This window comes from Lagenorhynchus albirostris, chromosome 1, assembly GCF_949774975.1.
Source record: "Lagenorhynchus albirostris chromosome 1, mLagAlb1.1, whole genome shotgun sequence".
Taxonomy (NCBI): domain Eukaryota; kingdom Metazoa; phylum Chordata; class Mammalia; order Artiodactyla; family Delphinidae; genus Lagenorhynchus; species Lagenorhynchus albirostris.
In genome coordinates this window covers 36,793,643-36,807,276 of record NC_083095.1, presented here as the reverse complement: position 1 = coordinate 36,807,276, position 13,634 = coordinate 36,793,643, and the positions used below count along the sequence as shown (strand labels likewise).

General features: G+C 44.0%; 2 protein-coding genes across 3 annotated transcripts in view; both read right to left on the bottom strand.

Annotated features, from left to right (window-relative positions):
- Positions 1 to 3,936, bottom strand: part of SPTB (spectrin beta, erythrocytic) — a 124,419-nt gene extending 120,483 nt beyond the window's left edge. For both annotated transcript variants that reach the window (XM_060141392.1, XM_060141401.1), the window contains exon 1: positions 3,825 to 3,936. The gene's annotated coding sequence lies outside the window, so the exon portion shown is untranslated. The remainder of the gene's footprint in view (positions 1 to 3,824) is intronic.
- Positions 3,937 to 12,042: 8,106 nt separating this feature from the next.
- On the bottom strand, positions 12,043 to 12,825 carry LOC132529815 (retinal rod rhodopsin-sensitive cGMP 3',5'-cyclic phosphodiesterase subunit delta-like). Its single transcript, XM_060166833.1, has one exon. It carries the CDS (start codon positions 12,823 to 12,825, stop codon positions 12,376 to 12,378), a length of 450 nt encoding a protein of 149 aa, XP_060022816.1. The 3' UTR covers positions 12,043 to 12,375.
- Between the last annotated feature and the right edge of the window lie 809 nt (positions 12,826 to 13,634).

Sequence of the window (13,634 nt, the reverse complement as noted above, 5' to 3'; positions counted from 1 at the left end):
ACCTCTGGGGTTGTCAGAGGAAAAACCGTCTCTCTGTGATAACCCGGTAAATGCTCCGTGATGATCTTAGCACACAGACCACTGCATTTACTCTTCCTCCCCAGATTTCTTATCTAAAGTAGACGAGTAACCAAACAGCAGTCTGTAAAACAGAGTCAATATAAACTACATTTAAGGTAAAATACTTCTTTCCACAGTAATTTTCAACTAGTGATATAGCCACGTGATTTCAGAACCCAGTATCCCTGAACCTCCCTGCCAGTCCTCATTGCAAAGTCAAATTTCTTATCAGCCCACACAGCAGTTATTTTCATTCTTGATCTTCCCAAGTCAATTGATAATTGTTAATCTGCAGGTCAAGGTTATTAATTTTTTTAAATTATTTTTTTATTTAAAAAAATTATGAAGAAATGTACTTTATATCACTTTAAACTTCCCACTGGTTATGTTTCCTACCATTTCAGGTCTTGAATGGAGAGTATAATTTTGCTTTTGAATTTGAAACTGGAATAATATACTTCAAGAGCAATTTAGTGACTGGGCTTAGATTAAAACAGGTATTTGACAGTCCCAATAATTCCCTAAAGTCTTTTCCTTCTCCATTGCTCCAGAAATGCTACATAATTATCTGTCTTAAAATCTGTATTGTCTCAAGATACCTGTTGTGTAAAAATGCATACATCTGTACACCTAACAGGCAATGGGGAGGTTATGGAACAGTTTAGAGTTGAATACTCCTGATGTCTTCTCTCCTATCCCCAATACCTTTTTAAGATTTCACTAGGATGAAAGTATTGGATATTAAAATATATCCTCTCACAATCTCCCTCAAAGGAAAGAAAATGTCAGTGGTTTAATATTAGGCAGAACTTCAGGAAATAAACCCAATACTGGCCTTGAGAGAGAGAGACAGGAAAGAAATGGTCTAGAATGGTGAGAAGCATGGAAGGCACGTACCACCACTGCACATAATTGACCAGGTAAATTACAGTTCGGTCTCACCTTTAAGCAAGTAGCTACACAAATAGAAGGCTAGACTCAATGACTTCCAAGGTCCCTTCCCAGTTCAATAACGTTTGCCTCATGAATTTTTTATAGTCATCCTCCGTCCTATCACGCTGTCCCCATGCATCATCAAGCCCTCCTGGCCAATTCCACGACTGAAAGGAAAATCTGTTTTCAAAAAATCCATGCTTTGACTACTGCCAAAATTACAGTTCTGTCCTTGAAACAATGACCTGCACATAATGGGCATGGGTAAGTACCTCTGAGCAAGGAAGTGTCCAATACCTTTAGCAATATTTTTAAAGCTTCTTTGATATAGGCAGAATTATTACCTGAGGCCTTGAGAGTGAAAGATTGTGAAGCTAAGAGACAATCCTATAACCAAACTTTCCAATTTATACTTCTATATCCCCTGCTGACTTCTGAACCTTAAAAGAGGGTGGAACTGAACAGGTGAGTTTGAATCCCAGCCTCACCTCTCATCAACTGAGTGATGTGAGGGAAATTACTTAATCTCCTTGAACCTGTTTCTTCACTTGTAAAATGTTGATTATATGAGCTACCTTGAAGAGTAATTGTGACAACTGAATAGGACAATACAAAGAAAACACTGAGCATTCATTTACTCATTCCCTCATTCATTCAACAAAGATTAACTGAGTGTGCACCACCAGCCAGGCACCAGGCTAGGCACTGGTATGTAAAAGACAGAAAAAGAAAGAAAGAAAGCAAGCTACTGTTATTTTTATTTACCAAAAACAAGCCTGTTTCCAGAACTGTGGCAGAACCATCAGATTCTGACTCTACTTCAAAACTTTCATTCACAGCTAGTTTGCCTAAAATAGTCATTTTTAGTTTGTCATATAGGAGAGTCTGCCTCCTGCCACACCTTTACCTACTCCGAAGCTAACCATCTAGCAGGTATTTTGCTAAAAGACACCTTCAGAACACTTGGGAGAAGCAATGACCAGAGCAAAAAGTGGTATCCCAGCTCTCAGCTGGGCAAGCCACTCAGGAAAACTTGATACGCCTGTGCTACAAGGCCCATCCCTGGATGCCTGGGAGGTTTGGGGTGCTTTCAATTCCATGAACAGACTGTCTTCTGAGAATTGGGGATTAACAGGACTGGCTCATCCCCAATCATTGTGACTGGACCACCGATAAAGAGAAGGGCAACAGCTAAGGGGGTCTAAAGGCCATGTGTTTGTAATGTAGGGCTTATGTCTTTCAGCTGTACTTTATGCTAGGATTTGATAAAGTTCTGTATAAATGACCCACATCTGAGGAGTCAGTTAGCTTCAAGGCTGGTGGGCTCTTCTTCAGTGTGAGCCTAATATTCCTTTTTCTAACTAGCCCACAGCCTCTGGGCAAGTACAAGCCTAGCTGTGTTGGGTATTGAGCATTCAGTACACTTAAACATTTTGCACTTCCAAAAAAGAGTTTCCCAAGACACTCTGGAACCCACGGCTCCTAGCAAAAGAGTTAAAGTCTGATACTGGAATAGGAAATGACCTGCCCTAGGTCATAGGATCAGAGGGTGGTCAAAGAAGGAATTCTAGAATAAAATTTGGTACCATCTTTGAAATTAAGAATCGGTTAGTGGATAGTACAGAGGTGCCTAAATTTTTTTGATTTGCACACTCCTCTCATTCAAGAGCCGCCTGAATCACTTTCCTTAGGAATTCAAGTATAGATCGTGACTAACTCAAGGCTGTGGACTTTGCAAGGCTGCCTGCTACCTGGAAGTGACAGCCTAGCCTCTCCTCACAGGAGTTCTGGTGCAAAAACACTGTCACTATATATCCACCACCCACCCACCCCCCTCCACCATCTGATGCTTACAAAACTGTGGTTTCTTTTCATTTTCCTTCAGTGATTTAAGTGTGTTACTATTAACTCCTGGTGCCTCTAATTCCTCACTGAAAATAGTGGTTTGGATATTAATAGGCTGTAAATCAAGACCCTACCTGGGGCTCGTTGTCACGGAAACGGTACTCAAGCCTGCGCTACTTCCCCACCTTTGGACGTCTGGGCGAATTGGTGGGAGTTGGGGATTGTTTTAAAGCTCCTGTTATTTCTCCCACTTTCTGCTATTTCTCAGGGCCAAGTTGTCGGAGAAGGAGGAACCCGTGAGGCAAGGGAGAGTAGAGTGGACCGTAGCAGCTTGGAGAAGGGGAACTCTTTGGGAGAGGAAGGGTGGGGGTCCTTGGAGGATGGCTTGGGGCACGCTGATCTCTCATTCTTGGGGCTGCACCCGGCCACTCTCCGCGTCGTTCCCAACGCTCGGGGACCCGGCCCCTCCGCCGCCCTGTCCTCCCTGCCTGGGCGCAGGGCTGCCGGGGAGCGCGCAGACAAGTTCCCCAGAAGAGAATCTGAGCGGCCTCAGGGCTGAGGAACCCGGCAGAGAGGGCAGCGCGGAGGTCCGACAGGCTTGAAGCAGAACCCCCTTCGTCCCCACGCCGGGGTCCTGGAGGAGGCAGCCCGGGACCAGAACACGCACCCCCCCTCACCGCCCTCCCAGCGCCCCCGGGCGACGCTCCAGGATCCGGCTCTCCAAAGCAAGCGCCCAGCTTGCCAAGCGCCGCCGAAGCCCACGAGGATTCCCGCGCCCCGGGGCGATAGCTGCCGCAGCCGCCAGGGCCTCCCACGGGCTCTACGCCCGGCACCCAGGGCTGGGTCCCCACCCGGTCCCCTGGGCCCCGTGCGTCACGCGCCCCCTGGGCCCAGCGCCTCCGCTGCGCTCGCGCCGCGCGCCCCTGCCTCGCGCCTCCGCACCCGCACCCAGCTCCCTCTGGCCGCCGGGCCCTCCCGGGACTCACCTGCGCTGGGGCTGTAGCGGCGGCCACCCCGAGCCCGGGGGTGGCAGCGGCGGCGGCGCAGGGGGAGGAGGGCAGCGCAGGGCTCCTGGCACAGCGGCCGCCGGGCGCCTGGTGCTGCCGAGCCGCGGACCCGCCCAGAGATATAAATAACATTATCTGAGGAGGGACATTCCTGCCGGGGGACATCGCTGCTGCCGGGACCAGATAGTCCCGCGGCGGGGGCGGGGAGGCGGGGCCGCAGCCTCCCGCAGAGCCAGGCCCAGCCCCCGCCTTCCCCACCCACTCCCGCACCTGCCAATCAGCCTCCAAGCCCGGGGCCACCTGCCCGGCCTCCGCCCGGCTCCCCGGGCCGGCCTCCGCCCCCTCCGGACTGCATGAGCCCGAGCCGCCAGAGGCCAGAGCCGGCCGCAGCGCCCCCATAGCTGCTCCTCACCGCGCGCTACCCCGAGCCCCCTGCAGCGGGGAAAGGATTTGGCTTTGCAGCTCCGGCCTAATTCGTTGGCCCAGAGCGGCGAGTCTGGCCACGAACATGAGCCCTCCAGTCTTTCCCGCCCTGCGTCCCCACTGTATACAGTCAGGTTTTTAAAATATATTAAAAGACACGCTTAGGCCATAGGGTAGGCAAAGCTGGCGCCCCGGCAGTGCGCCCCCGCTGCGGCGGATTTGGGAGGGACATTTGTTCCCGGGGGCTGCTGTTAGAAAGCGTCCTCCGGGGCTTCTCCTGGATGGTAGTAAGAACAGACGCTGGGAGGGCTCGGGTGGGCACTGGGCCCGAGACCCGCGCCCCCAGCCTGAGGGCTCGGTGTCTCCGTTTCTGTTTGCAAACCCGGTGTGGTCCAGGCGGACCGGGCAATGCTGGCGGGGCGCAGCCCGCAGTCCCATGGCTCGCACGTTACAGGGACTGTAATCAACAGGCAAGCTGCCGCCCCAGCCCACCGACACCTCCTGGCCAGACCCGGTTTCCAGGCGAGCGGACGCTTCCGCACGCTGGGTGGGGTGGGATGCTGTAGGCCAGAGAAAACACTAGAACCGATGGTGCCAGAGAGGAAAAACAAAGCATCTCCGAGTCACCTCGGGAGAGAGACACAGAAGTGGCAGCTTGCAAGGCTGTCCACTTTCTTGACTTTCTTACTATACAAGGTCATTGTTCAGTAAGGCTTGGTGGTACACCTTGCTGCAACATTCATCTCTTTCCTCCATCAGCCGTGCTGAGGCAATTTCTCACCAGACATCAGCCCAGGTAATCTCAGGTGTTTTGGAGATGACAGTGGAGATTTAAAGCGCAAAGATGAGAGAAGAGTTTTAACTTTGGTGATGCCTGGTGTTCTTAACAACGAAACAGTCTTACACCTGAGTTATTTGCTTGGGAGTATAATTATGCTGCTTTCCAGGATTCACCAGGAAAAGGGTGTTTAAGTGCCAGATGTGCGTGCTTAGTTTATATATTGAACATATGCAAAGATACTTTACTTCCTGCTGCAGTCACACCTCTTTTGAGAGTGGGCATTTAGACATTGAGATGTGCTAAGTGGCGCAAACTCCACAGATGTTACAAAGCCACAGAACTCTCCACACTACCACCTTGTTGTCTGGGCCCTTATTAAGCTCAATTTCCCAAGACACACTAGTAATAGAGGGAAGATAATAGAAGAATATTTGTGGTCAACCCATTAGATTAGCAATGAGCCACCCTTCCCCCTTTCTGATAGCATTTAAGAATCCATTTGTTTTTTTACTGAGTTAGAGACAACAAGGTCTTTTTCATTTAAAAATTAAGAACCAAATTCTGGCAAGGAAAATTCAAGAAAAACAGGCCAACTTCAAAGGCTGAGACTATCATATATCTCAAGTAGAAATCTTTGTTCTATTTTTGAAATAAAAAAATGGAGAGAAATTATATATTTGTGTTTTTTAAAAGCCTTGTGTGGATAAAGTTATTAAATAAATTCATGATACCCTAGAATTGCAGCTCTGCAGCTACATAATTATATACTACATGAAACAGACAATTCCTTAGCTTTAGGGCTCTGAACTGAAGAGTTGTACACATATATTTCTTTGTAGCCTTAAAATTTATAGTTTTCAACCACGAGAAAAAATTAATATGGCAAAAGCACCAAATCAGTGGACAGATTACCCCAGGATTTTACAAACCTGTTCAGCTGCTTTAGTTATTTCCACTTTAGCTGAAATCTAAATAATTCAATACAACCTCATTTGCTACAGAGCCTGTTATCCTGACAGCATCCCCACATGCTTTACAGCTAATTGAGTTACAGTGAAATGATAAATTAGGACTGAGGGAGAGAGGAAGTTTAGAATTACAGAGGAAAAGGGTATTGTCAAATAAGGAGGGAGGAAAATGGCAGATCCCAGGGAGTGGGAATGAGAAACTGGGGAGAGTGAAATAGGTAAGAAGGAAAAGCTCATATAAGGGTTCATATTTGAAGTCATTGCTGTGGGCAGCAGGGATTAATTCTGCAGAGACTTCCTGAGAAGAGTTCGTAAAGCCTCCCTGAATTGTCTATCAGAAAGGTGGGAGATCGGTCCTCATCCTGGGTGGTCAAGGGACTGCCCCCCTAACCTCCTATTCCATGTTGACAGCCCACACTTCCAAGCTACCAAGCAAGCTCCTAACGCAATCTGCAGTTCTAGGGCCAGAGAGAAGGTGTGCATTTGAAACTAGATGCTGTCAGCCAGGAACTGGGGCTTCTACTTAACCAGGAAGTGAGAGGAAGCCCTCGCAGAACTGTCAACCCAGCTCCAGCTAAAATCAATAGGTGAGAAGTGGATATAAGTCAGGACATTAGAGGAATCTGACACAAGAAGGAACTTTCATTTCCTATTTTTATATTCTCTGAATTTTTTACATTGAGCTTGTATTATCTGATAATTAATTAGAGATAGTAAAGAAAATAATAAGTAGAGATTGGGTCAAGATGGTGGGTTGAGCCCATGCATTTACCTTCTCTTCCATCCTAAATCTCATAAAAAGATATGTCTTAAAGAGAATAGAAATCTAACAGCACAGGGAAATAAGAAAAAAATGTGATCAATTTTCCAGGAATTTTTAGGAAATCCTGAAATATAGAAGAGAGAGGCAGGACTTGATCTAGACAAAAACAAAGTTAGAGGAAATCAAAACAGGTTCAGGAGAAGGAATAGTTTAGGGAAATTCCAAGCAAGGGTCAAAGGATACAAGAGGAGGTGGGGAGTGGGGAACCTAGGATAGAATAATTCATTGAGGAGTCCCCTCCCCTGCTGGCCTTAAGTACCAAATGTTTGCCTGTGGGATAAAGTTAGCGGGGATCCCGGGACCAGAGGGGCAGAGCCCAAGTATACACTGACCGCTAGAAGTAATAGGGAACTTTCACTCTCTCTGGATAGCATGTTGTGCCCTTCCTTCACAGTTCCTGAAGACAGGCTATGATTAACAGAACAGACAGGCAAGCCGATCCTCAAATAAAAGATGATTGGACAATCAAAATCACCAAAGATTTCATCAGCGGAGGGGAACCAATACCATGAAGGAAAAGCACCAAACACAACTAACAAAGAAGTAATATCAGAGGAAACTAAGTTAATAAAGAAAACAGAAGATAAAATTTAAATGAATTTAAATTTTATTCAGCAAGATTTGAAAGGATATTGTATCCAAGAAAAATAATCAGTGAGAAAACGTAGAGTTTAAAAAGTAGTTTCTGAAGTTTAAAATTCATTAGCTGATCAGCAGAACTGATCAAGTTAAGAGCAGATTAGTGGAAACAGAAATTCTCCCCAAACACAGGGCAAAAAACAAGGAGATGGAAAGTTTGTGAGAATGGTTGAAAGTCATGGAGGTGAGAGCCTCAAGTTCCAATATCTGTTCCAATAGAAGTTACAAAAGGAGAGAAAAGACAGAGCAGATGAGATGATAATAAGGAGAAAGAATAAAATTTCTCAGAGTTGAAGAAAAATATGAATTTTCAGATTCAATAGAAGCAGTTTAAAGCAGGATAAAGATTTTAAAATACAGTTTACAGTTTTATGTACAGTTTAAAGCTTATGATTTGATTCTAAGACCCAAGAACTTGAAAAAATTAAATCATAAACCAAAAATAGAGCCTAGACTAGCTTCCTGTGCCTTGAATTAAATTAATCCTACAAACTATTTTTACTGATTCACAGAACCAGTTATTTGCTTGAAATTTTAAGACTACTGTGACTTAGAAATGAACATGTATCAGAAAGCTACTTAAAAACAGAGATACCAAACCAAATAAACCCAACCCTACCCAATGTTCCCCTCATTCAAATGTCTGCTAACAATGGAAAAATCGAGAACTCATGGTTATGAACAGAAAACTTTGAAATAGTGCCTAGAGCTCAAAAAACGTTAGCTCCCTTCATCTTTACCTTGTCACCAAGAGATGCATTTCATAAAACTAAACTGAAATTTCTGTTCCATTTCTGGGAACATCTAGGGGAACCACAGTCTCCACAACTTCCAAAGACAAAGCAGCAGGAGGACCCATTTGAAAAGCCCACCATTTACAATATAGAGGCATTGAGGACAAAGGAATAAACTTCACTTTCAGATGCCTCAAACAGAATGGTCCTTGCAAGGAATCTGAAAACTGGCAGTGAGTGTGTAAATACCAAACTGACCTCCCTATAAAGGAGCAAGTGACACCAATTTCAAATTTCCATCCACCGATAATGGAAAGGAGCAGAAGAGCAAGACTTACATCCTGTCATCCACCAGTGCATGGAAGCACTAAACAGGCTTTGGAATAAATGGGCATCTTTCCTTCTATAGCTGTGCCTGAGCTTTCCAGGATTAGATTTTCCATTACCTAAGAGATGTGAGCTCGTGCAGATGTAAGAGCAGGCTTATACTGGGGTGTGATGATAAACTGGTGTCTGAAGGCACTTATGTTCTGCTGCAGTTGCCTTGTTCAGGCTGTATTAGTTTGAGTGGGCTTCCATGACAAATACCACAGACTGGGTGGCTTAAACAACAAAATTAGTTTTCTCACAGTTCTGGAGGCTAGAAGTCCGAGATCAAGTTACTGGCAGGGTTGTTCTGAGGCCCCTCTCTTTGGCTTATGGTGGCCATGTTTTCCCTCTGTCTTCACATGGTCTTTCCTTTGTGTGTCTGTGTCCTAATCTCCTCTTGTGAGGACACTAGTCATATTGCATTAGGGCCAGCCACATGATTTCATTTTACCTTAATTACCTCTTTAAAGGCTCTCTCTCCAAATCTGGTCACTTTCCGAGGTACTTGGGGCTAGCATTTTAACATATGAATTTGGAGTGCAGGCCACAATTCAGTCCATAACCCAGGCCTCATCTTTTCTCACATGAATTTCTTCTTATAAATCTCCTAACTGCTGTCCCATTCTCCAGTTTCACTCTCCTTCAATTCTCCCCCACATAGTAGCCAAAGTACACTTTCTAAAAAAGAAATCTGATCATGTCACTCCACTACTTGAAATCATCCAATGGTTCCCTGTTGCTTTCGGGATACAGTTTTAAGTTTCCCAGCACTTAGCACAGCCCCTGACACGCAAGATGTACTTAAGAAAGGCCTGATGAGTAAGTGAGTTAATAAGTGAATTAATGAACAAATAAATCATGCAAACTAAAAGAAAATTGCAGTTCTGGAGGCCAACCAAAGAAGTAGGTAATTGAAAGTCATTTCTAGTTGGCTTAAAAATATATATTTGTGACTCTTTACAGGAGAATCACTTTCCTATTTATGTTTGAGTAAATTTATTTAAATAAATTCACATTCCCGGAGACATAATTGGCAATACTTGTGTCTGAATTTCACCAGCTCCTCGGCCACCTTGGCACATTCATACCTAACTTACTGTCTGTGGATGAGAAATGAAGTCAATTAAGTAGGTTTTATGTTCACACCCACAATCAAGTTCACCTGCCGTCTTCCAATGTTTCATTCATAATGAGGTACAGCAAATACAATAGTGATGGTTCAGCTCTGTGGACTTTGTCTCTGTTTGCTCCACCCTCTTAGTGCCGTTTTCAGACTTCATCCTGGGGCAGTGGCCCCACTCCAAACCCCACGCTCCAGTATGCCAAAGCCTTGAGCACGTAGGATTAAGAACGTAGGAAGGTGGATCAAAAAGCATTACAAGCAGTGAGTTGGTGTTGACATTAACACTCTGTCTTGAGTACTCCACAGAGTGGATAGTCTGTATGTGAATAATCAAAAGTGTCTAAACCTGAAACCTTTGTTCTCTTCTTTTATAAATATTTATCAAGCCAGGAACTCAAATCAAGGAGAGAAAATATAATTTAAAACTCGAGTTTGTTAACAAGGAACGACAGCTAGAGTGCTAACAATTCAACCAATTAAACAATTTTGTGTTTGTGTGATAATTACTGCCAGCATAAATGATCTTGTTAATTGCTTTAATTTGTTAGCAGTTTCCAAACTTACAATTTTTTTTTGCATAGTATTAACCGAAACCTTTGGGAAATTTTCAATAAAATTTGGAAAGATACTGCCATGAAAGATTCCATTACCTCTGCAAATTCATCTCATTTTCTATTCTGTGGGATATTTCTGCAGCTGCTCAACTTCTGTTGAATATTTCTTGAATGCTTTAAAGACTACAAGAGATTCAAACATGATTTATTCTGTAGAGTAACTGGTTCTTATCAAAAACACCATTCTTCATGTTCCTCTGTGTATGGCAAATTTTATTTTTAAAAGATTTATCATTTTCTTTTTGCCAAATGCCATATAATCATTTTTATTCAATTTCATGAAGTAAATTGCTATCATTATCCTTATTGCCAGATAAAGAAACCAAGAAACTCAGAGTTCAAGTAATTGTCCAAAAATCACATAGAACTCCAAATCCCTTCCTTATGAAAGAGTTATTTATCTAGGAAGCAGTATCTTGTGGGGTTTTTTTTTATATAAATTAATTATTTTTGGCTGCGTTGGGTCTTTGTTGCTGCGTGCGGGCTTTCTCTAGTTGCAGCAACGGAGGCTACTCTTCATTGTGGTGCGCGGGCTTCTCATTGCAGTGGCTTGTCTTTGTTGTGGTACACGGGCTCTAGGGGCATGGGCTTCAGTAGTTGTGGTGCACGGGCTCAGTAGTTGTGGCTCGCGGGCTCTAGAGCACAGGCTCAGTTGTTGTGGCAGGAGGATTTAGTTGCTATATGGCATGTGGGATCTTCCCAGACCAGGGCTCAAACCCGTGTCCTCTGCATTGGCAGGCGGATTCTTAACCACTATGCCACCAGGGAAGTCCCTCTCATGGGTTTTTAAATTAACAGATCCCATGATATTTAATGTAGATGATCTACATTATAGACTAATTTTTTAAGTCAATAATTAGATCAAGAATTTAGCCCCCAATTATGCTGAGTGTGTACAAGTAACAACTCAGTGCTGCTAGTTCTATTCCATCATCATCTTAATCATCAAAATACACTTAATTAAGCATCTAGCTCCGGACCTTCCATAGCAGAAACTGAAATAAGCCAAAGCTTTAGACCCTTCTTTTGGAAGTGTTTCAAAGCTGTGAGTGAGCATCAGTATTCTGTTACAGACCCCAACTACTGCCTAAACCTATTTCTCAACTCCCACTCCTCACGTCTACTAAATATGGCCAGAAATTGAAGTAAGAGCTTGTCACATACGATTTCAAGTACTTGAGGTATTCCCTGACCTCATTCTAAAGATTTTATATATTATATATATATACATATATATATAAATCTTTTAACTTATTGCATAACTAACAACAAATATTAAAATGCAAATAACCCTGGGAAGAGTTAAGTTTTAAGACACAGGCTTTTGGCTACTGGAGTAAAAATAGTCAGTGCCACTTAGTGACATTTTAATAGCCAAGCAATTTTTTAGAAAGATGGTAGTAGGGTAGACTGAAAAGATTAATAGATGTAAAGTCAGAAGACCTGGCTTCTACTCCCCTTTATCCTCTCTATGCCTTTCTTTTTCTTCCACAAAATGATGGCATTGAACTAGCTAGTCTCTAAGGACTCCTTCAGCTCTAGTTTTCTATTTTTTTTATTATTTTAATTCATATGTTTTAATTCACTATGTAACAATAATATCACAGTCTATTTTACAAGTTAAATGTATGAGAATGTATGAAATAGAAATGGTAGGAAAAAACTAAACGTGGGTCAGGAACTTGAATTTTCCCAAAACCAGGGGCCAAAGGAAGATGTGTTGCCTGCAGGGCCCAAGAAGGAGGCAGGGAGGGTGACGGGAACAGCTTGTGGTATGTGTTTGTCCCCGTGTCTACTCCAAGAAGGAGTTGAGGCATGCCCTCTGCCCTGGTATGGGATTGGGAGTTTAATCTGGTCAATTGAAGATGGTGGCTTGAGAGAAAAAAGCCATCTGGTACCTACACAGAGCTGGTCCCCTGGTGGCCGCAGGTGGGTTTTGCCATAGAGGGAATTAGAGGTGGAAGTGTCAAAAATCAAATGTATAGAGGAAAAAAGTAAACAGTTTCCTCCTTCCCCCTAAAAAAATGAATTCTTGAAATGCACACATATTCTCCTCTCAAATGTAGAAAAGTCTCACTCTGGATGTGCTTACAAGAAGATCGTCGTCAAAAAACTTTGTTTCTATAACACTTCCAGTTAGCACGCTTGCTGGCATCATCTGGGACTCGGGCACTGCCTCTATCAGGGACTGCCGGGTGTTTGTGGAGTTAGGGATCACAGAGCCAAACTCGAAGAACCATTCTTCTAGGCATTGCCCTTTGAAGTAAACTTTTTGTTCCAGGCGGACTTTTTCCATTTGCTCCGCTGAAGAGAAGTTCAATTCTCGAGACACTGCCTTGCACTTGAGGATTTTCTTGGGAACACGGGCTTCATGCTCCACTCCAGGGCCTGACAGGTCTTCTTTTCCTTGCCAAAGTATCTTCCCTGTCTCAGCATCCTGAAGGTTCATCCAATTTAGTTTGAAGCCCCTCAGGATCTCCCTGGCCCGCTCGCCCTTGGTTGACATGATGCGGCGGCCGCTGACTGCGGCTCTCCCACGTTGGCCCGGCGGAGCCTTGTAGACTGTGCCCAGGAGCTGAGGTCTGAGCCGCAGCCCCGCCTGCAGACCTCGGGCGAGCAGCGGCAGCGCCCAGACCCGGACCGGCCTCTTTCCCCTCAGCTCCGGCTCCTGATCCCTTCTCCTTCCTAGCTTTCTATTATTTTACACTTACAGCAAGAACATACTAGATGTTTGTTACAATAATGTTCTTTAAAAGGAAAAATTGGAAATTAGTTCAACATTCATCACAATGGAACTGATGAAATCAAGTATAGTGGGTAGACACACGTATAAATTCTATGTAGCCAGTTAAGTGATGATATGGTTTTATATTTATTGATAAAGACGTCATGACATACTGTTGTTGTTTTTTTAAAGTAGCCATCAAATAATTTCCATTTGACTAAGGAATAAAGTATTTTATATAAGGAAGGATACTCCCAAAAATCTCAAGTTATTTCTAGATGGTGGGATTAAGAGTAATTCTTACTTCCTTCTCTATTTTTCTATGATGTTTGGGTATTTATACGTATAGAACATTTTCATAATAAGCAACAAAGTTATTTCATTTGGGGGGAAATATAGTTAAATATAAGCAGCAAATATTAATTCCTTTCCTATGAGCAAGTTTTGGTAGAGAAGTGGGCCAGGGCAAGGACAAAACAGCAGTGAACTAAAGGAAAACAATGCCTGAGGGCTTCCCTGGTGGCGCAGTGGTTGAGAGTCCGCCTGCCGATGCAGGGGAAGCAGGTTCGTGCCCCGGTCCGGGAGGATCC